Here is a 21709-nt window from a genome sequence, read left to right as displayed (position 1 = left end):
AGCAATACGTCAATGCCACAAATGCACTGTGGGAACACACACACAGTCTGTACTTGCTATTTGTCACTCCCCCACTTCCCTGCCTCTCTCTGTCTCGGTCTGTCCAGCTCTAGCAGTTTCCTTATCTGTGGCATAGACTTCTCAATCGGGTGCGTCGTTGCATGCTGGGTAACAGCGTGTATAGCTGTATGTGTGCGATGCCAGTTCACGAAGATTATGATGTGCATGTTTTGTTTAAGCTGTTTATTTAATGTAATGTTGATTTTGGATGATGTGCTGCAGTGTACAGAGGTAGTTTTGTCACTTAGCCTGTGCATAGGTGTAAATCAGGTAGATATAACAACAAAAATGCAGTACAATTAAACAGCAACAATTTTAACTGAACCTTCTTTTCGTCTGTTTATAGATGCACTACCACAAAAACTCGACAACTAGTCTGAAGAATGTGACTGTGGTGAACTGTGGATAAACTTGGCTCCAGATAACACTGTGTAGCTGTAATTAAAGTGTGCAGTAAGTTTAGAGTAAATGTTCCGTCTACATTTTTATCGACAATAAGACACCTAGAAACCCTGTTTCCACATTTGCAACAGCAAATATTATTTGACGAAAACATACCAATGTTACTATTGACAAAATTCCAATATATTGTGAATTGTACCGGTACAATGTATGTGTTTTTTGGTAAAACCTCAGATCTTGCGGTACAATATTCACGTGAAGTGTATTATTTTTTGTAGTTATGTTTACCTTTGCTTAAGGTATGATAGAGAACACGGTTTGATTTAATCCAATAAAACAGTGAGTTGAAACACTTGATGTGAACCCTTGTGGGTGGCATAGGCCACTTGCGTAGCCTACAATTCAGTCTCTGCATAGATTCAACACAAAAACACATGCAAATCAAGTGCAACTCTTAACATTCCAACAGTCCTTGGCCAGATGTACAGCTGAGTGAAGTGCCTGAAGCAAATGATTTACAGAGTTGGAAATGACACGACTTTGCATCAAGTAAATTTTGTATTCTAAGGGTTATTTCACAGATTTTGTAGTCTGTCAAAAAAAAACATTTAAGACAAATTTAACTTGCTGGAATAATTTTTTTTTTTTTTAGTCCCTATTGGCTTTTATTTAATTTAATTTTAGAGACTTGAACTTGGCTTTACATTCGCTTGATTTGGGGACCTCAGACTTTAACTTTAGATACACATTTGCCTAAAAATTGTGAACCTGTCCTCTGCTCAGGCCATCCTCTCTCTCTCACGTTTGCAAAGCGACAGACACACCCTCGTTGACATAATGCATTCTCCCGTCCCTTTCTTTAAACCCAATCCTTAGCAAAGTCTTAACTTTTAAAGAGCTGTTGAGATTATTTATGTCTGAAAGTGAGGACCAGCTAAAGTATAAAACTTGGTTGGTCTTCACAAAGATACAGACCATACAAGTACACACACAGTCATATAGTCACATGCAGCTCATGCATGGATGGGCACTCACCAGAGTCCTGAGTGACACAGTATACTGCACACACACATACACACACACACACACTTACAGTGGTCGGAGGTCTTCCCTTAGTCACGTGTTGTGCAGTGTTCAATTAATATTCTCCCCACATCGGTGCCTACACTGAGCCTCAGGATTTTGCTCAAATGTAAAGGAAAAATACTGGCAAACAAAATTATGACCACCTCTCATAACAGAAATGAGCTCATGAATGGACACAACCATTAAGCAGAGCAGCATAGAAATGACTGGAAAACAAAATATGATGTTTTCACATATCCCGCTGGTTGAAATATTGTTTGTAGAACTGCAGTAAGGAATTTTTGTTTGCATGGTTGTACTAAGCTCTAAAGGACATTTTCTGAGATTTAAAGCTTACAAAACAAACTAAAGAGCAGCGAGAGGTGAAAACCATAATACCATAGATGCCCCCTCCCATTGTAAAGAATAATCTCTTTTTCTCTAATACAAAATAACCCGGTCTGACAATAAAATGCAACAATGGACATTTTGACTTGTCTTACCAACGCAGCACAAGTGGGAATTTAATGGTGGCTCCTTTCCTTTCAGATGGAATTCAGACAATATCAGTGTTATTAAAGTCATACCTGCATGATTGTTATGACATGTCATAACATCTGCCTTGAAAAAAGTTGGTTTGCTTTCAGATGAGGGATTTTTTTGTTCTGGGGCAAAGTAAGTGGTTTTAAATGACAGAATCGATAATTCTAAGAACACTACTAGAATGTATCAAGAATATTTAGTCCAGTGCTATATTTAGGTACAATATTGCGCTGCTTGAACTGATTTTATTTTTTTCTACATTGAAAGAATATTTGAACTCTTTCTTCCACTACAACCTAGCACATTCAGATTAGTAATGTTAAATATAAGGAACAAATACATAAAATTTACAGGCTTCTCTGGAGTAAATAATTACATTTTGCACCGCTTGCACCAGCTGTAACATTACAGTGATGTGCACATCACAACTAGTGAATGCGGTTTTATATTCTTGCTTTTTACCGTACTTTGCTGTGAGCTCCGAACCAAAAAAGTAGTGGCATCAATGCAACTCTCCGTATCCCCTCCTGATACTTTTTTCCCTGATGAAAGAAGCTCGGTCACACTGTATACTGACCATTAGTGCTCTACCACTAGTGTCTATCCATAATCTGTCTTTGCTGCAATTTGGGAAGAATCACAATGAAGCAAAGATCATTTAAAGCTAGAAATCTAAGGACAAGTTAGTTGATATTCCATATTTGTTTCTTCAACATAAAATCTACTAGAATTCAATACGTTTATTAATCATGGGCCAGATCCTCTAACGTTACTGTTTATATTGCTTGTTTGAAAGAAATTAAAAGACATAAAATGGCCACAAAAAAGATGCACAACAATCACAATAACAGAGGTGCAAAATGAAGAGACCGTCCTAAACCGTATCCAAGTTGACCACAAACAGGCACAAAGCATCCAAAAATAGCTATCACATCTCCAAAAACACACCAAATGGCAAAAAGCTGACACAAAAAGTCCTAAAACACACACGCGATGACCAAAAACGGTCAGAAAGCAAAAAAACAAATGGAAAAATGACCAAACTGAATCACATGGTGAGGAGGCCCATCGGGGACCCATTTTTTAAAATGATGCTAGAGGGACAAACTGCATGACTGTGTGTAGTTAAGTTCAGATTTTATTGACTGATCAGTGTCAAAGTAACTGCAACTAGACATTTGGATTAACTGGTCCCTGCAGGTTTTTGCGGACCTATTGGTGATTGTTGCGGCCTAAAGGGTCTGATTTCATGACAGCTCTCCTAAGAGAGTTTTCCATGTTACAGTGTTTCTGTGATGTTTTAAATTGCAAGGTGGCACATAATTCATGGGCGATTGGTTGAATTAACTGTTGTGATGGCAACATCACAAACCCATGGAAAGAATAATAATAAAAAACCAATAGGGTCGCAGTAACATTCCTTACAGATGTACAGTCATTTGTAGTGTAGACAGGGTTGCAAAGCCTCGTGTGGGATTCAGAGCTCTGCTGTTGTCCACAAACTATTAAAAACACTTCTCTAAGCCACAGTGTTGCACTGAGTGACATGTTCCTTCATTAACATGAGCGCGGGCACACACACACACACACACTTATATTGAGTCAGTCCCACATTCACTGTCCTGACGCTCACCAAGTCTGCAGCTGAAAATACTTCCCAACAAAATGCACTCGTTACCCCGTTTGAGAAACATTTGCTATAAACTGCAGAGCTGTATGTCCTCAGCAGAAAAAAATGGATTGGGACTGAGTGTCACAGACAGGCTGGTGAAGACAGAAAGTTTTGTTGCATTGATGCTTTTTTTTTTTGTTTACAATAAGAGAACTACAGAAGAATAAAGAATGTCTTCTTTAACTTATAAAACACATTTTTAGTTCGCTGACTTTACAATTAAAAATTTAAATGACCTTCATGTTAAAAGCTGTGAATGGGGGACGGCTGTAGCTCAGTCGCTAAGGCAGTCGGACAGAGACCACAGGGTCAGTGGTTACGGCTATATGTCGAAGTGTCTCTGGGCAAGACACGGAACCCCCATGAGCCTATTCCCCTCCCCAGCTGTGCAGTGTCGGTCCAACCCCGGTAGAAATTGGGGAGGGTTGGAAGAGCATTCCGCATAAAAACTGTGCCAAATCAACACGCGGACAATGATCCGCTGTGGTGACACTGAACTCACATAAGCAGAAAGGACAAAAAAAATTATGTTAAAAGCTGCGAATTTCAAACAGGTGACTGGATTTTAAGGACTCAGGGCCTTAGGGTTTCTCTTTGTCTTCTTCTTGCTCACATCCAAAGCTTGGTCTTTTTTCCCTAAGGACTGAGTGGACCTCAGCAACAAGTGAAAAGTCACAACAGGATGCAGCCACACCGGCCTCCTCACATTGTACTTTGTCATACTTTACATCACCTTTCAGGGAAGGACTAGATTTAAAGCATTGTGATAGCTGAGATGTCTACTATGGGCTCTGGCAATGCTGTGATCCAAGCACCACACTAGTGATCAAGAGAGGTTTCATAGCATTTTTCAAGCTACTCTGTTTGTCTACTTTAGTTTCTTCAGTAGATTAAGTGTGAATATTTCTCTGATCTCTTGGAATTTAAATGTTCTTACAGCTACTCATAACAGCGATGTTAACTTCTCTCTATAAACACAGAGCAAACTAATTTTATCTTTCTGCTTGTGTGGGAAAGAAACAAATTCATAAATCTAAAAGCGGAAAGGTGAATTCGATGAAAATTACTTTTCAAGCACTTCAGTCAGGCTACTCTCTTCAACAAAAAGAGCGTGTGATTTCATTTTAATGCCCGTTTTACCGGCTTTAAATTGTGTATTACTTCTGTTAGAACCCCTTTCACACCTTTAAATTCATTTAGAATCTATCAAAAGACATTCTAACATTTATTCTGCTGGAAAACACAAAGCCTGTGGTTTTTATTGGACAGCCACATGGCATAAGTCAACTTGTTTGACTCAAAGCTAAGTGAAGTGACCTGGAAATGAATGGAAAGAAGTCTGCCAGGTGTTGTACATGTCACAAGGACTTGCAGACAGGTTTGAGCCCTAAGTCTATTACCAGCAATGTTCTGCAGATCTAAGTACAATAGATGTCTTTTTGTGAAGAAGGGACTGCATGGAGTTAAAAGAGTGTGCATACAGTGTATTTTAACATTTACAGAAGTGCGGTGCAAATCCAATCTGTACATGTATCTGAATGTTTGTGCAAAAGATAAAACATAAAAAAAAAAAAACCTCCTACCTACAGGAAAACCGTGCAAAAAACATCAGCGTGTAAGAGGATTTGTATCCACAGGCTGATAGTGACAAATGCAAAAGTCAAGATCTAGAAAACCCGCAGCCTTCTGCATCTCAACCCAATGCTCTATCACTGAGACACCAGCCCAAGTATTTAGATACAGGTACAAGTTTTTTTGCACAGCACTACAACATATTACCATTAAATGCGTTAATAACATTTGCACTATAATAACCCCTTAAAGATGTGGGCTAGAAGCAATCTGTGCTGTAAACCAGACACAGACGCACAAAATGAAGCATTTTATGGCAGTTTCCACCACACTGCAACTCAGCAAGCAAGAAACACTAGAGAAAATATATGTGGGAAAATAAGCACGTGTCACACTGTTTTTCTGGAGACGAAACCACAAACCCTGCTTTCTTAACTCTAAGCCTAAACCAAGTCTTCACCCCAATAATTAACAATATTGAAATCACGAGGACTTATTTTTTGTGCCCACAAACTGACAGATTTCCCTCCCCCACAACATGAGTAAGACAAGTGCGCAGCAGATTCAGCAGAAACACAGGGTTAAACCGTACGACACATTAGACAAGTGTGAAAGTCTCAGCTGTCCACACACACACGCAGAGAGAGCGTGAGTACAGTGTGAAACACCTTGCTTACAGTCCTGCCAGGCAGTTTCACAACTGCAGTTACCAATGGCTTTGTTGAAATGGTTCAGTTGATTATTATAATATAAATGCACTGCCAACAAATAATGCAAACCTTAACAGTGCAGCACATATGTGGCCTCGCTGCCTCACCACTGTCCTATTTTCTACAAAACTGAAAAGCTGCATTATCTCACAAAGCTTGACTTTCTCCTTGTCAGTGACAGGCTACTTTCCTCAGTTCTTGATGCTGTCTCAATGGATGAAACTTTTTGTTGACACATAGAAATACCTAAGGCTCCACGGCCTGTCCCTTCGAGGTGTCACAAGAAAGTTGCTGCCTGGTTGAGCCGCAGCTGTGCATCTTGAACCCTGTGGAAGCAAATGACTCTGCTGCAGCGGGCGTTTTGCACTTTAAGGACCAGCTAACTCACTGCGGCAGAAAAAAAAACATGTCACCGAAAATTTTTTTTATCACATTAATTTGTGTTGCTATAGCGGTAAACACTGTTAGCACTGTGAAACAAAAAGCAAATTATTCTGTACGTCTGCAGTTTTGCACGAACGTATGTCAATGCTCGTTTTTTTCTTTTGTGAAATATCTTGCGCCTCTAGTTTAGTTGACTTTAGTTTGCTCAATGCAAATAAATCCGACTGTAAAGAAATACATCATCCTATTCGTAGTTCAGTTAAAGATTTTACACCTGATTCCCACTCTGTTAAGACTGTACAGACACAGGATCCACAATCTGTAATTTGAGCCCAAAATTTATGTCACACTGGAGAAAACAAGGTTCATGATGCAACCATGGCAACACTGTCATCGAGACTGGAGAAGGGACAGCATTGATGCTCCTACAGGAATCTGTACTCACAGTGACACAAAAGCTGCATCAAAAATTAAAAAAGAAGAAAAAAAAAATCAGCTGAGATAAATTTATCCGCTGAGCGACCACTTCACACAGTGTGTTTTACTTCATGCTTCAAGTGTTTCATGCAGCCCGTGTGAACCTACAGTACAGAATGTGCCGTGACAAAGGGGATAATGTTTGTCTGTTTCTCCTCCCTCCCTTCTCTACTGCTCTCTTGTTCTCTCAAATACTGCAAAGGTTTCCTAACCTGGTTGGTTTTTGGTGCTCTTAAAAAAAATAAAAAATAAAAATGCTGTAAAACTGTAGTGTATGTAGTTCATGCTTAAATGGTGAGTACTGCTTAAAGTCAAACTCCATCCATAATCTAACAAACACTGACTCCCTACAGGTTGTAAAACATGTGCAGCTTTGGTCAGACTGAGCTCAAGTTATAAAAGATTCACGCCAGAAACAAACACGTCCTCTACAGATCATTTTCATTGTTGATTAACATATTTCTTTTGTTTAATCAGTTACCTGTGTTAAATCTCTTGCTTTGCCCAAAAGTCAAAAACTAAAAATATGTTCAGTTTAAATGGCAAAAAGAAATACTATAGAACTGCTTAGAAATATGTTTTTTTAAGAAATTTAATGATTGATTAATCAATCAACTAATTGGTTGATTAATTGGTTGACCAAAGCTTCCCAAATATGACTGCAAATTATTTTAATTTCCCCTATCGGTTAAAGTGTTGATTAACAAATACATTTTTCTATTGGTAAAATCCAAATTTCCCAGAACCTGACTAGATGTCTTTAAATGTCTTATTTTGTCTGAAAAACTCTCCCAAATCCAAAGACATTCAGTTTATAAATCATATAAAACAGAGCAAATGCGGAAAATTGTAATACTGGAAAAGCCTGAAATTCAAAAAAATTACTAATCGATGGTCAACGTTTGATTAATCCATCCATCCATTATCTTTATAGCTTATCATTTTGAGTCATGGGGTACTGGAGCTTTTCCCAGCTGTCTTCGCTGTCATAATTTTATAATAAAAATATGGCTACACTTTCATATTGAGATATTGCCTTCTTTAACGCTTCAAAGCTCTGCCAAACGTAGCATTTTGTCCTGGTCTGTCAAAAATATGACAGAAAAAAAAAGACCATTTATCTATAAAGTGGCTAAATAAAGATTATTTTAAATTCAACTAGACTCCTTATCATTTTCCACAGCACCATCACTGTCATCACAACATCTTGCACGAGCCAACATGTCACAACCACAGCCTCCGTAATAGTCATCTTCATCCTCGATAATATCACAATTCTCTCTCGTCATTAAACACACTGCACATGTACTGGTATCTCTGTCCCCATTGCCTCACTGGGTCTCTTTCCCTTGGCCCATCACCATGACGATGGGAGCCGGTTCTATGGATACAGTCACTAGGCAACCGGCAGCATCAGCAGCAGCAGCAGCAGCAGCAGCAGCAACACCAGCACCACGAACAGCAGTGTCCTGTCAGAGCTGTAGTGGAGCAGCAGAAAGATCCTGAGCTTCCTCCACCAGCTACATGCAAGTTTGCTCTTTGCAGAGGAGATGTTAATGCTTTTATTGTGTCTTTGATCTGACGCCGTGCGTATTCACACTCGGCACTGGAACTCCGTAATTTAGGCTGGCATTAAGGACTTACATGAGTGGATTTATGGTTAGAGTAAATGTGAAATGGAAAGAGATGTATATATCCATGCTCACAGAAATATGGACACTGCTTCTCTTTCTGAAAATGAAGCACCAGCCCTACGGTGCAACAGTAAACAACAGCATCATCAGTCATTATCAGTATCCATTTTATTACATATTATTCTGCTGGCAAATATAAATGGAGGTAAATATAGGTAAATATAACGGAGTAAAAATCACTATAAAATATAGAATAAAGGTATAAAGTAGACTAAATTGAAAACGCCTACATCGCAAGTACCTCTGAAAGAACTTGAGTAAAGATGGGTCGATATATTACACCACAGCCACATTAACGCACATCGAACAGGTACAACAATACTTTTCGTACAGTATTTATGTTGGACATAAGGGGGCTTGGTGGCACCGTGGCAGAGCACTGGGTTGGGATGCAGAAGGCAGAGGGTTCAAAACCCACCCCACCTGGACATAAGAGTTTTAGCGATCACGTTAGTGTCCAAAATAAATAGCTAGCAGTCTCTTTTGTCTATAGATGAACATAACATGTTCATAACAGAAAGAGGTGATGAAGCAAACTGCAAATGGAAAATGGAGCAGATTATACATGTAGCATACAAAGACTGTAGCCTGGGCTGCTGCACTCTACAGGAGCTCAAAACAAAGAGACGAGCAAAATGATACTAAAGAAGACTATTAGTAGTGACTGCAGAGCCCTGCTGAAAAGAAAATGCATTAATAGAACCCATCTTAGCAACGCAGGGCGAGAGGATCTTGTGTTGCACTGAAGACTGTAATTAAATATTCCCTTTGATTAGACGACGTCTGCTTTTGCGTGTGACTTCAATTATCTGCAACTCAGAAAAGGCAACATATATTATTGTAGCTTGAGAAGAGGACTGGACATATGAAAAATGACAGCATGGTGCAGAAAATAAAACAACCTAACCACATGCAGGTGTGCAAAAGCTGCAATCAAGCATTTCTCCAGATGCTTAACAAGCCTTCATTATGACACCCAGCCATCGACCAAGTTCCACTAACTCTGGTGTGTGAGATTGTGTTCTACCATCAGCCCCTGAGCTACATGTTACATGTCAAGGCAGGAAGATACAGACATCATATCAGCCACAAACCCCTCACCCTCTCCCTACAGTCATGGTTGCTTCATTAGCTCATCACAGAGCTTGAAAGGCCCAAGAAGGAGGCTTTATGAAAGGTGTGTGTGTGTGTGTGCGCGTTAGGGAGGGGGGAATCAAAATGATCATACACAGTGCACCCTGCTAGGTTATAGGGCCAATATCTCAGCAAATATGAAATCATGTCACTATATTTGCTACATAAACACATGATGGACTCCCTGTGCAGACCCTACAATAACACATTGTGCACAGAAAAAGGTGAAATAGAATCGTTCACACAGAGCCCACCCTGCTATATGTGACTGAAGGGATCATGAAGAGACTGAATGAGAAATACTGCAGCAGGTTTGTGTCCTTACATGGTAAAGTAGAGTAGTTATCCATCTGTCAGGCTGCTGCTGGTGGTTCCGTTTTACAAGAATTGGAAAAAAAAAAAGAAAGATTACTGGTGGACCCTTCAGCACCGGACAGGATCAGTCTACCGGGCGGAACCGAGCCGATGTGTAACCACGACAGGTACCCGCGCTACCAGCTGCCCCCGGGCCCAGAAAACGGATGACCTGAGCGCATTAACCCGGGTAGCGTGACTCATTTCAGGATCATTCGGCTTTTAAATCCAAGTGGCTTCCACACACTCACAGACCGCTTTGAGTCAGGTCTCCTCCGCGGGGTTCGTTACAAGGTGCCTCGCTCCGCCTCCATGTGGAAGGGAAAAAAGAGAAAGAAGCCAAGATGCAAGGTCAGTGTGCGGCTCTAATGAAAAAAACCACACCGCAGGAACGGATCCGTGACCGACGGACAGGAGCGGAACCCTTCTTCTTCCTTTGCTTCTTCCCGGTTACCAAAAAAAAAAAAATCCCGCTGCAGGGAAAACACAGTCAGCAGGAGCGTCTCCTCCCATCTATCCCCCGTAGAGAGAGAAACAGAGGGAGAGAGGAGAGGGGAGGTGGGGGGGATGATGATGGGAAGAGAACGCCGGAGTAGGTGCGTTTGCGCGTGCGCGTACGTGGGTTCTCAGCCAAAATGCGCACGGACAAATGTGTGTGAAGGACAAACGGTACCCGTTCTCGTCTCTTTGTCCCCCCCCCGACAACATGTTTTTATATTATTGTATCAACATTTTGTATAAAATCCAACTTTTCGCCAAATGCACGGGTTTTCTTACATTTTGGGAAAATGTTTAATAATTGTCACATGCAAAAATAATGACACTACTTAGACTGGTAGATGCATAAGATATATACAGAGAGAGAGAGAGAGAGAAACTAATATATCACTCTATAGCTTATTATTAACTAGGTGCACTTTTACACATTTAACAAAATCAAGTCATGCTTCTGCATAATGCTTATAGCCTGCAATTTCTAACATGTTCACCAGTTCCATGCAAACTTTGTCCATGTGCTGTCTAGTGCTGAGCAGGCAGTGGACTTTGGGTCTGACGTTTTGCCCCCTGCTGCTGCTAAAAACAACACCGTGAAAATGGTGTGGGTGCCTACTGAAATTGTGAAGCTGCGACTTAGACAGGCAATTAATGAGGGTCATTGTCTGATAAACTGTGTAAGAAGTATTGTTAACAGGCACTTCAGGAGATGACTTTGGTTAGGGTTAAAAACAAGGTTAACAAACTCCAGCCTGACCACACCGTGTCCTGTTGATGGTACTGAATCCTGGAACTGGATCCACGTGTGTAGGGAAGGTGATGATTGTGAGGATACCTCATCCATAACTTCAGTTTAGTCATTTAGAGGCCAACAGATGACAAGTTATTAGTCATTATCAGCCGGTTAGGTAGGTCACCTACTAGCATTGCTATTATCAGCGACATGTGGGAAATTGGTGAGTGGTTAATGCTGTTGCCTCACAGCTAGAAAGTTCCCAGTTCAAAACCACAGCCTGTCTGTGTAAGCTCTGCATGTCCTCCTCGTGCTTGTGTGGGTTTCCTCCGGGCACTCCAGTTCCCTCTCACAGTCCCAAGCCATGCATGTTAGGTTAATTGATGACTGTAAATTGCCTGCATGTGTGGGTGGCAGGTGGAGTGTGGGTGAAAATACACAGGACTTTGAGATGGTGTCAGTAAATGTTGCTTCTGTGTGTAGTGTAAACATCTTGTAACCATCCTAACCTAAACATAACACTGCTGTGCATATTGTGCATGGTAATGAGCCGCTAAGCCTACTAACATGGGGACTAGGTACGTACAGGCTCCAAAGCTATGGTGCTGATGACAAAAATAATAACTAAACAAAGTTCTACATTTAAAAAGTAATCCAAACCGTGGATACTACAATATCAATTAAATACCGAGCACAGACTCGTACTGTTGTTGTGGGAAGTCATGACAACAATGCAAGTACAATTACAACAGTATCTAAGGGATAAAAAATACATTAATACCTCCTTGTGACCTCTTCTGGGCAAGTCAATAAAGTGTCATGGGTTTGATCAACTCTGACATTTTATTAACTAAACATAACGGAGGACTTTCAGCTCTGCTTTGCTCAACTCTAGCAAATGACATAGTATCCTCATGCCATCTGTGCCAGTTGACAGTGCCAGGACAAAGCTCCAGTTAATCCCAGATGGCAGCACTGGGATTCTCCAAGATTGACTGAGTTTAACAACGGTCTGTGAGAAAACAGGACGCAGGCCAACCAGTCACTTTGTGAGTCATTAAGTCATCTCTTTCTCTTCCTCTTTACACTTTATTTATTGCGTTTGCAGAAATGTATGGGTGACATTTGCAACTGGAGCAGCGGGGATTAAGCGCCATACTCAAGGGGGACCCCAGCGTTGGTGATGAGGAAGGGGCAAGTGCAACAATTCACTTGTCCCAACCAGATTTAATCCTGCTGGCAACCTTCCGATCACAAGCTTGATTCTCTAACCATCAGGCCACACTGAAGCATTCACTTTTCCCTTCCAGGGAAAAAAAGCCTCCTAAGAGTGAAACTGGAAAAGTTCGAGGTTTAACAGCTGGAGTTGGATTTGTTCCCTAGCAACATCAGAAGCTGAAGTCAGAGGGCCTTGAGCTTTTTGGTAAAAGTGTATAAAGAGTGATTTGCTTTTAAAACAAGATATTTAACAATGAAGTGCTCTAGTTTCAGAAAATGGATGACAGCTAATATGAAAAAAGTGCTTAGAAAGTATGTGTTGAAATTTTAGCAAGAAGCAAATGGATATGTAGAGCAGATGATGTGTGTGCATGGTGAATCGCTGAACAGTTGCTATAAAATCATGTTAAACTGAAATGTGAACCCCACCCTTGATCCAATAATTGCTTGGTACTATTAAAACTATGGCAACGTAGCATTTGGTCTTTGCAATAGACCCATGGACAGCTGGGTTGTGTTAACACAATATTGATGCTTGAACTTACTGTTATTTGTTTCAGGACAGTTCTGAATGAACATCTCTATGATTTCTAAGCTGACTGATGGAGCTTATTTATTTATATAGACTGACCCTGCTGCTAATAAGATGTTTGATAACATTAAAACAACTTTGATCAGAAAGTGAAACTAATTTAAGGTCAAGTCGGATTATCAGAGTTATTCCTTTGGGCTACGAAAGCGAAATTAAGTCAAGGTAACATTAGATTTCTGTTCATTTCTGTTCATTAAGCAGGAGCTGGAACTCATCAGTTACAGGAGGAACCTCCAAACTTCTTCAGATGTAGCCAGGATGTTTGGCAGGCAGGGCCAATTTTGCATTTGCATTTAGTCATTAGGCAGATGCTTTTACCTAAAGCGATGAGTGAGAGTACAAAGCAAGCAGAAAGCTAAGTCAGGGAGAAGATATTGAAAGCAAAGTTCCAGTAGAGAAAAAAGTTTAAGTTTTGTCATATTCAAGTGCCATATATTGAAAAATACATTTTTAAAGTCCATAGCAAGTTGCAGAAGTATTCTGTCTTTATCTGTTTTATGAATATTAAGAGTGAAGCTGCTGATAGTGTAGGGTTTGAAAGAAGAACTTTTGCACTGCAGAACTGTTCGGGGTGTTTTGCAGGGTGTTTGATGCAGGGATCTGCAGACACTGTTTGTTGGCAAAGCACAGTGGTAAAGGGGGATTGACCACTCAGCAGGCGAGTGTCAAAGCTTTAAACCTGATGTGGGCAGCCACCGTGCAGAGATTTAAATGTTTATGTGACCAGCTCTGGTCAAAACTAAGGCATGCTGCTGGATTTTGGATCATCTCGAGAGATTTGGTTAAGGGCCTTGCAGTAGTTGAGATGTCAGATGACGAGGGCCTGCATGAGGATCGGGCAAACAAATTTAAAAAGGTAATGTTAGATATTTCTGATGCTGTAGAGAGCAGGCTTGCATTCCTGTGAGACTGAGGAGTTATGTGGAGGAAATTCAGGGCATCATATCAACCATCCCTTTACCGTCAAAGAAAGGTACGGGGAAAGTCATGAGACTCACAAAAGCCTTTTCCCAAGAAACCCTGCTTAGACTTCACATTTAAATAAAATAACTGAGAAATGACACATTTTACACTCTGTGTAACACTCTGGCATTTGCAAGAGCCAGGTTTTGCCCACAGGTCCTTTTTCAGGCAGCTTGGATTGAGCTGATTTTGCCCACAGGTCCTATTTTAGGCAGCTCTGGTTGCAGAGCCGAGGATAGATCTGCTATAAAACACAGGTCGCACTGCTGTACATTTAGAGAGCTCGCCTATTTTGGGCACCGAATTGCATCTCCTTCTCCCCACCACATACCTATTCCGTGAGTGTTAGCTGGAATTTACAATGATGCTCATAATATCACCATGCCAGGACTCCAGGCTCTGCAGATGCAGTAATAACAATGGATGCAGGACTGTCATTTAAAGCTGTCGTGTCCAAACTTTTAAGGAATAGTAGAATAGAAAGTTGACTGCTATTTGTGCATCTCACTGAGACCCTTGGTCACTAAAAGTTTTCCTGCTTTCCTCAGTGTCCTGAATGTTTCCAACCAGAACACTACTGCACTATAAGAAACAAGGGCCCCGTTGTACAGCCCTTGTTCCATGTAAAAATGCACTTCATAGTTCACCTGAGACTCGTTCTCTATCCCTTTAGGCAGGTCTCTTTAAATGTTTTGCAGTACTCTAGATCGGTGAAAGCCCTTCTATCTTTGTGAGGACTAATTTAAGATCTGGGTGAGAATAGAAGAGTGAAGACATTTAGATTGATTGGTACAAATACTTCCTGTGGTTCTCAGATGAGGTATCCTACTTATTTTGATGGAGTTCTTACTTTTCCTCTAACAACACTGTCAGGTTTTTATGAGTTTAATTAATTTATATAATTATTTCCTTGACAACAACTGGGTAGATTGAAATAAGGTCTTGTTCGGACATGTAGGTCCTCATCTGGAATTGATAAACTCCGTGATTTCTTAACTTTTCTTGCACACTAAGTGATTGTAATAAGGTTAATATTACAGTTACGACTAGCAAAGACATGCAGTCGGTAGTCATGGACAATACAGGTGTGTGTGTGATGTCATTACATCAGTACTCACAAATAGGTCAAACCAGGTGTGCACACACATACAGTACACACTAAATTGCATCCCAGAGAGAAACTGTATGTTGCTTCTCTGCAGGTAACAGGATGTCATGTTGTGCAACCAACTGACAGCTTAGTGCAGAGCAAAAAAAATTAGATGTGCCATTAAATGACTGAAGCTTCAGTAGTTGACTCCTGTTAAGATGTTCACAGAGTTAATGTTGCCATGCAACAAATATAAATGCAGCCAATAATGCGACTAACATAGAGAACCAACAGAGAGAAAACAAAGCTACAAAAAAAAGGTACAGCAGGATCAACGGGTTCAAACTCTTTAATGTCATATTATGAGGTTTCAGAGAAGTAGCAGCTTTAATTAAGCTCAACTGGATCACATTCAAGTATAATATTCAGTACAGGGTCCCAACTTCTTTTCCTTTCAGGGGTCTCCACAGCGAATCATGTGCCTCCATCTAACCCTGTCCTCTGCATTCTCTTCACTCACACCAACTAACTTCATGTCCTCCCTCACTACATCCATAAATCTGCTCTTTGGTCTTCATCTAGACCTCCTGCCTGGTAACTCAAAGCCAACTAGTAGCCGGAACAAAATGAAAACAACAGGCCAAAAGATAGGACTGCACATTAGTCTGTCACTAGCCCTTGGTTTTGCTTGAACATTCATAATGTCTTCCCGTTTCTCTCTCTCTTTATAAATGCATTTTGGTTTTCTAACTTACAGAAAGAGAGACGGCACAGCGGAAGTGACACCCTGTGGATGGAAGTTTAATGTGATGGATCCATTCTAAACAGAGCCACGCTGTGGCATACAACACCTACACCTAAAACAACTGCAGCTTAAAAGAAGAAATGTGTACATCCCGTGTATGAGGGACATAAAGTTAACAAATATCAATCTAAAACACCAGTGGGTATCACATTGCTATAGTTGCATGATTCAATTCCTTTATTTCCATCTCACTTTGCTGCACCTCTTCGACTCTACTGACTTGAATCAGTAAAACATGAACCCACCAATGTAATACAACCAGTAATGAACCTCTCTGGAATAGACAAACAATAGTCATAACTGGCAGCTAACCGGTGGCTGGGTGTGGGGAAATATTTAGAGCAATTCAAATGACAGACTTGGGATTAAACTCTTCCCCTGTGAAAAGGGCAAACACAAACCAAATAATGATTATATTGTGTAACAAAATGTTCAAACTATCACAAAGCACATGTCCTGACAATTAAGTAGCTGCACATTTGCTTGTTGGAGGAGCCATCAATAACCCTAAACAGTTGTTTATTTTGCATGTACTTTGGGAGGAAACAGTACATGCATCAGCCTCCTATGGACTAATATGCAATAACCTGCTGTGGAAATCAATATATCAACATCGTCTCTCACGCAGTGTAAAAAATACCTTGTATGTCTGGATTTTAGGATTTTTTTCCTCACAGGAGTAATGTCTTAAAAAGTCCTGCCATTCGACACCATCTCACTGCAGGTGTCTTTTATTAATTTAGCGCCATCCTCACTTTTGGATGCATGTGCAACAGCATATTTTAGATGACCACACATTACAATAAGCCTCAACTAGTCTGATTCCACAACAATAAGCGACTGGAGAAGTGACATGAACAGAGCAGAACAGCAGGCAGCCTTGTCCCACAGTCTTCTTCCTGCCAATATGAGATATCCACGGTTGCCACGGAAACACAGTTTCATGAATCCCTTTTTTTTTCTTTTTCTGGGCCCAGAAGTTGCAGTTTATAAAGCTGCCGTGTGCACAGTGCCCATTACTTGTCTGTTGTACTGTAAGCCATAAGATCTGTTAGGTATTAGGTGTGGGATAGAAGTTTTAGTCTGCTCCCAATGGGATGACAAATTGGCTGGCTGACTGACCAGCAGGATGAATGACAGTGGAGAGACATGGTTAGGAAAGACAGGTAAATGCATGGGATTACATGCTAGGTAGGAGTCTTTATTTGGATAACATGGTGAGATGAATCAGCGCATGACAAGGATGCAGAAGCCTAAACATCGACGGATGCAAAAGCAGTGTTAACTTTAATCGCTTGTGTGCGATTGTGAATCTTTATGAGGATGCTGGTTGACAGAATTGGTAACATGTTAAGGTAACATTCAGGTACATATCATGTAAAATACCAGTTTTTAAGTTAACCTAGCTATTTTTCACTCAACGGTGTTTTAAATTGCAACCTGCGGTTTAACCAGAAGCTCTCTAACTTTCTAACCGTCTACTACACAGAATAAAATACGATATTTCCCAATTTTTAATTTAGTTTCTCTTTAATTTAGTCTCTCTTTAATCTGAATCTGAGAGTACCTCCATATTGCACTATGCCTTATATGGCATTTTGTGAATGGGTGTTGCTAGGTAACTGGCGCACTGTAAAGCATGGCAACTTGGTTCTTGTATTTAGGATGATTAAGGAGGAAGACAACAGCTTTAAGCGCTGGAGCTGCTGAGATAATTAGAGGAAAGTAATGTTTAGAGAATCTGTGCAATGTTCAGGGAGACCCTGTTTTACTTTTGCACAAAACAAAAGGAATGTCTGGTCTAGTAGATTCAGAGCACTATGTCGCACCCCCTCGCCTGCTAAGGTGATCAGTCAGAGACCGAAATAATGGTGTGTAGGGGTTGCACCTGTGAACTCAGAGAAATTTTTTTGTTGTACTTACTAGATTTTACATCTTTTCACAGTCAGGACAGACATATGCACCTAAACACCTGCTTAGCTGGGAGATTTATGAGGGGTCCACTGCACGGTCATGCCCCTGACAAATTATGTGTAATGACTGACAGGGTCAAAGGTCAAGAATCCTTGTCTCCTGTTCCCACCATTGTCTTTGCACTTGTATCTCACATCTTCCCTGCTTTTTCATCTCTAATTTCACCCCTTTCTGCTTCATTTCTTTCATTTCATTTTTTGATGTTGTCGGAAATCGACCAGATAGCTGAATACACTGCAATACAGGCTTGCAAGCTGAAGTACACACAGGAGAATGGTGATTTTCCCCTGTCCTCTTTTCAAAATATCTACATCTTTCCAGGAACACTTCCAGGGCTCTATTTGATCTTCTCTTTCAGCCAATCTCTCCATTTTCTATCAGTTCATCTCTGTAGGTTAATGTCTACATCCCCATTAGCACTCTGGGTGGATGGATATGTGGTTGAATTTCTGGATTTCTTTTTCCTTCTCACACTTTAACTCACACATTCTGCCTCTCACTGCCATGCCTCCTCTTCCTCTCACTTGCGTCAGCACTTCTGCCTGCTGATGAATATATGAATGAGATTAAAACAGACACACATACACAAATACACACTCTCCTTTTCTCCAGCGCATACCCTATACAGCACATAAGGACATAAACATGTTATCATTTTCCACTGACTTTTCAAATGTCACCTTTGTTAATTGAAACCAGAATATAATCAAGTTGCATTTAAGCAACTTGAAATTGGAAGATAAAAAATACAATGATACACACCTAATAATGAGATGACCTTCTGCTCAGGAGACACCTTTAGCAAAAAGTAAATGATGCAGCTAACAAGCAGTTTTGACCTCAAGCTAAAGTATACACATACTCATTTACAATAGAGGAGGACTCTAGCTGCATATAGCGCACACGCTGGCACACACACACACACACACACACACACAAACAAGGGAAAATGTTGTTGTATTACAAACATGTTTTTCCCAACCCGAAAGTAAAATTGGCCCTTAACGCCAAGATACAAGAAACGATGAAGTATTTGAGGTAAAGCTGGAGGGAGGGATGCTAGGAACAGCTGAAAGCTCCAGGAGAAGCTCCAGGAAACCAATCTAAGTGAAGGGAAAAAAGAGAGCACAGATGTAGAGAGAAAGACAGATGCTGTGAGATGGATGAAGTGCCACTTTTTACTATTTTCCTTTCTTTTCATTTTCTCCCTGTTACTACGGCAACCGCTCCTGCCATCACCGAGGAAGAAAGGATACCTGTGGAGAGGAGGAGAAGACAGCAGAGGAACAACTAGAAGAGATGAAGATGGAGAGATGAAAAACTCTTCTTGTAACATTCTACGTTTAGTTGATGTGTGCATAGTGATGCGGTTATTGCCCAGTATAAATGTGTTTGACTGGACTGTGGGAAATATGATCAGTTTCTTTCTTTGCTGAGGGGTAGATGAGAGAATTTATATCGCTAGCCACAGAAAGTGGTCCTCTAAAGGTTGTTGCTGGAGTTTTGACCTTTGTGAGGTGCCAAACCCCAAATGGAGTATATTTAATTTATAACAACATATAGAACGAAGACGGCTGGAAGCAGAAATTGTTATTTCTGTTGCTGAACTGCAAGCTTCAGTTGACTTTTCGGTGCATTGTGAGGAGGTTTGCAATTTTAAAGCAAGTCATGAATTTCTGACTAGGCTGTCATTGGTGCTCATGATGCTCATGGATAAATTGATAGCCCTTCATTCACTCACTTATTTAGACACTCAAGCATTATCAATCCATCAGCTCATGCAAGTATCACTGTTGATATTCTGTTCCAGACAGACCTGTGCATCACTGTAGCTGATTGGTCAAGTAAAAACCACTCAAACATGCTCCTTTAATATGCTGCGCCCGATAAACATGTTCGAGTATTAAGATGTACCTTTCATCGATTCAATCAAGTCAGCTGTGACTCGCTCAATAAGATCAAATTCATTTCATTCATTTCTTTGCAGCAGACTGCTGATGGTGACATTACAGCTTGACTGACACACATACTGCATTCAGCAACGCCATCTCTGTCTTGCCAAAACTCTAAATTGCTTCCTTAAGTGGGATTAAAACAGGATTTTCTCATTTGAATGTCCCTGTAATGTAGTCCCAGGAGTGAGTCACACAGGAGTTGTTCACAAAAGCCATTAACTCTGTTCGGCTCAGCTCAGCCTGAAGATTCAGTCCCATGCGATTCATTTGCAATTGCTTCAATTACTATGGACTATTGCCCAACTGTTCATTGTTGCTCTACGAGAATGCGATCACAAATGAGTAGCTGTGGTAAATGCCACTCAAATAAAGAGCTAATGAAAGGCGCACAGCACCCACAAAACGATTGCTAACGTGATCTTGGATACACCATGTACTGGGTTTCAAATTCATATTGAATAACAGTTCATAATAACAGTCAACTTATCACTTGGCCAGCGTGCAGCTACCATTCACTGTCAGCAGAAACCCTGTGCAGTCACTCAGTACACTCCACTGTGCAAGGCAGAGATAAAAAAAAAAAAAAAAAAACACCCCATCACGCCACAGGAAAAGTTTAAGAAACCTGGACTTTATGCAAATATGCTGTGTGAGTGCTCTGTGACGAGAGCCAATCGGGAGTGTTTTGATTCTTGCCATGTTGGGGCCTGTCGCAGCTGTTTGCCCTCACTGCTGAGATTGTTCAGTACTACAGACTCGTACGACCTGTACAAGCTTGATTTGACTCGACGGATGCTGATACCCGCTCTCACACAGATTTGCTGCCCTTGACACTTCCTGTGCTTGTTGAACTGCAGCCTGTAGCCTGACAGCAAGCTTCTGCGAAGGATTTGTTCATGCACTAGAGTCACACAGCAATTTGTGCTAGATAAGTTATTAACCTCAAGTAGTGGACAGTCTAATATTTTGGTAGGATATTGTTTAAATTCAACTTAGAACAGCTGTTAGTGTTAGTGTTAGTGTCCCTTTATTGCTGAACCCTCCAACTAATAAATGTGTATGTCCACACAGAGTTTACTGAGGGAGAGAAAATAGCAATTGAACATCCTAGCACTATGTTGGACTGTGTGAATTACAGCTCTGTTTTACTTTCCCCCACTGAGTCACGTGGGGCACAAAGTGAGAAAAACAGTGATGGGGCAGTTGTGGGCTTGTGTATATTTTTGTGGCAGCAAAAAAACAGTACTAGAGCCAATTATATTATAGCCCGCAGATACACTTGAATCTGCCTGGCCGGTTGGAATACATAGATTTCAGTTAACAATGTCTATCCCAACACTTTTAATCCCACTCACCTCTGCAGGATTTCTCTAATCTTGACGTCCAGGTTCACTGCAAACTTCCTTTTGCAGCAAAGGGTTTTCTCTAACAAACGGTTATTTAAGGTAAGTGTCCTCAAGCAAGACTACAACATCCAGTGATACCGACTCTAACAATTCAACATGACACTCAAGGTCCTACGTCATAGTATTACATTATTTCCTTAAGGGAATATGGTGTCGTTTTGGCAAATTACATTATTTGCTTTCTTTCTGAGACTGAGAGCAGACAACTCAGTTTGTTAGAAGTCACATTAATGTACAGCTATTTCCGAGAGGAAAATGTGTTTTGAAGGAAATACCATGCGGGACTATGTTCTTTGTCAACATAATGAGGAAAGTGTGAGGAGAGAACATATTTAGCAAGTCGTGGAAATGTTGCTAAATCTGTCACCGAAATGTTCACTGACAGCATCTTAAACGCTGTGACTATTTAAC

At 40.7% G+C, this 21709-nt stretch overlaps 1 protein-coding gene across 21 annotated transcripts in view; it reads right to left on the bottom strand.

Moving 5' to 3' along the window:
- lrrc7 (leucine rich repeat containing 7) overlaps nucleotides 1–21709 on the bottom strand; it is a 97120-nt gene that overhangs the window by 50735 nt on the left and 24676 nt on the right. For 10 of the 21 annotated variants that reach the window (XM_067513760.1, XM_067513761.1, XM_067513753.1 and 7 more), the window contains exon 1: nucleotides 10039–10587. The exons of 3 other annotated variants lie outside the window; for them this stretch is intronic. Coding sequence is in view for 17 of the 18 variants with exons in the window: in XM_067513761.1 (XP_067369862.1) it covers nucleotides 10039–10063 (25 nt within the window). In the remaining variant the exon portion in view is untranslated. Of the gene's footprint in view, nucleotides 1–10038; nucleotides 10591–21709 lie in introns of those variants that run through there. 8 more of the 21 variants (XM_067513772.1, XM_067513756.1, XM_067513764.1 and 5 more) reach the window with 5 other exon arrangements.

Source organism: Channa argus, chromosome 8, assembly GCF_033026475.1.
Source record: "Channa argus isolate prfri chromosome 8, Channa argus male v1.0, whole genome shotgun sequence".
NCBI classification, from domain to species: domain Eukaryota; kingdom Metazoa; phylum Chordata; class Actinopteri; order Anabantiformes; family Channidae; genus Channa; species Channa argus.
The sequence above is the reverse complement of the archived record's forward strand: the minus strand, read 5'-3'. Positions and strand labels throughout refer to the sequence as shown.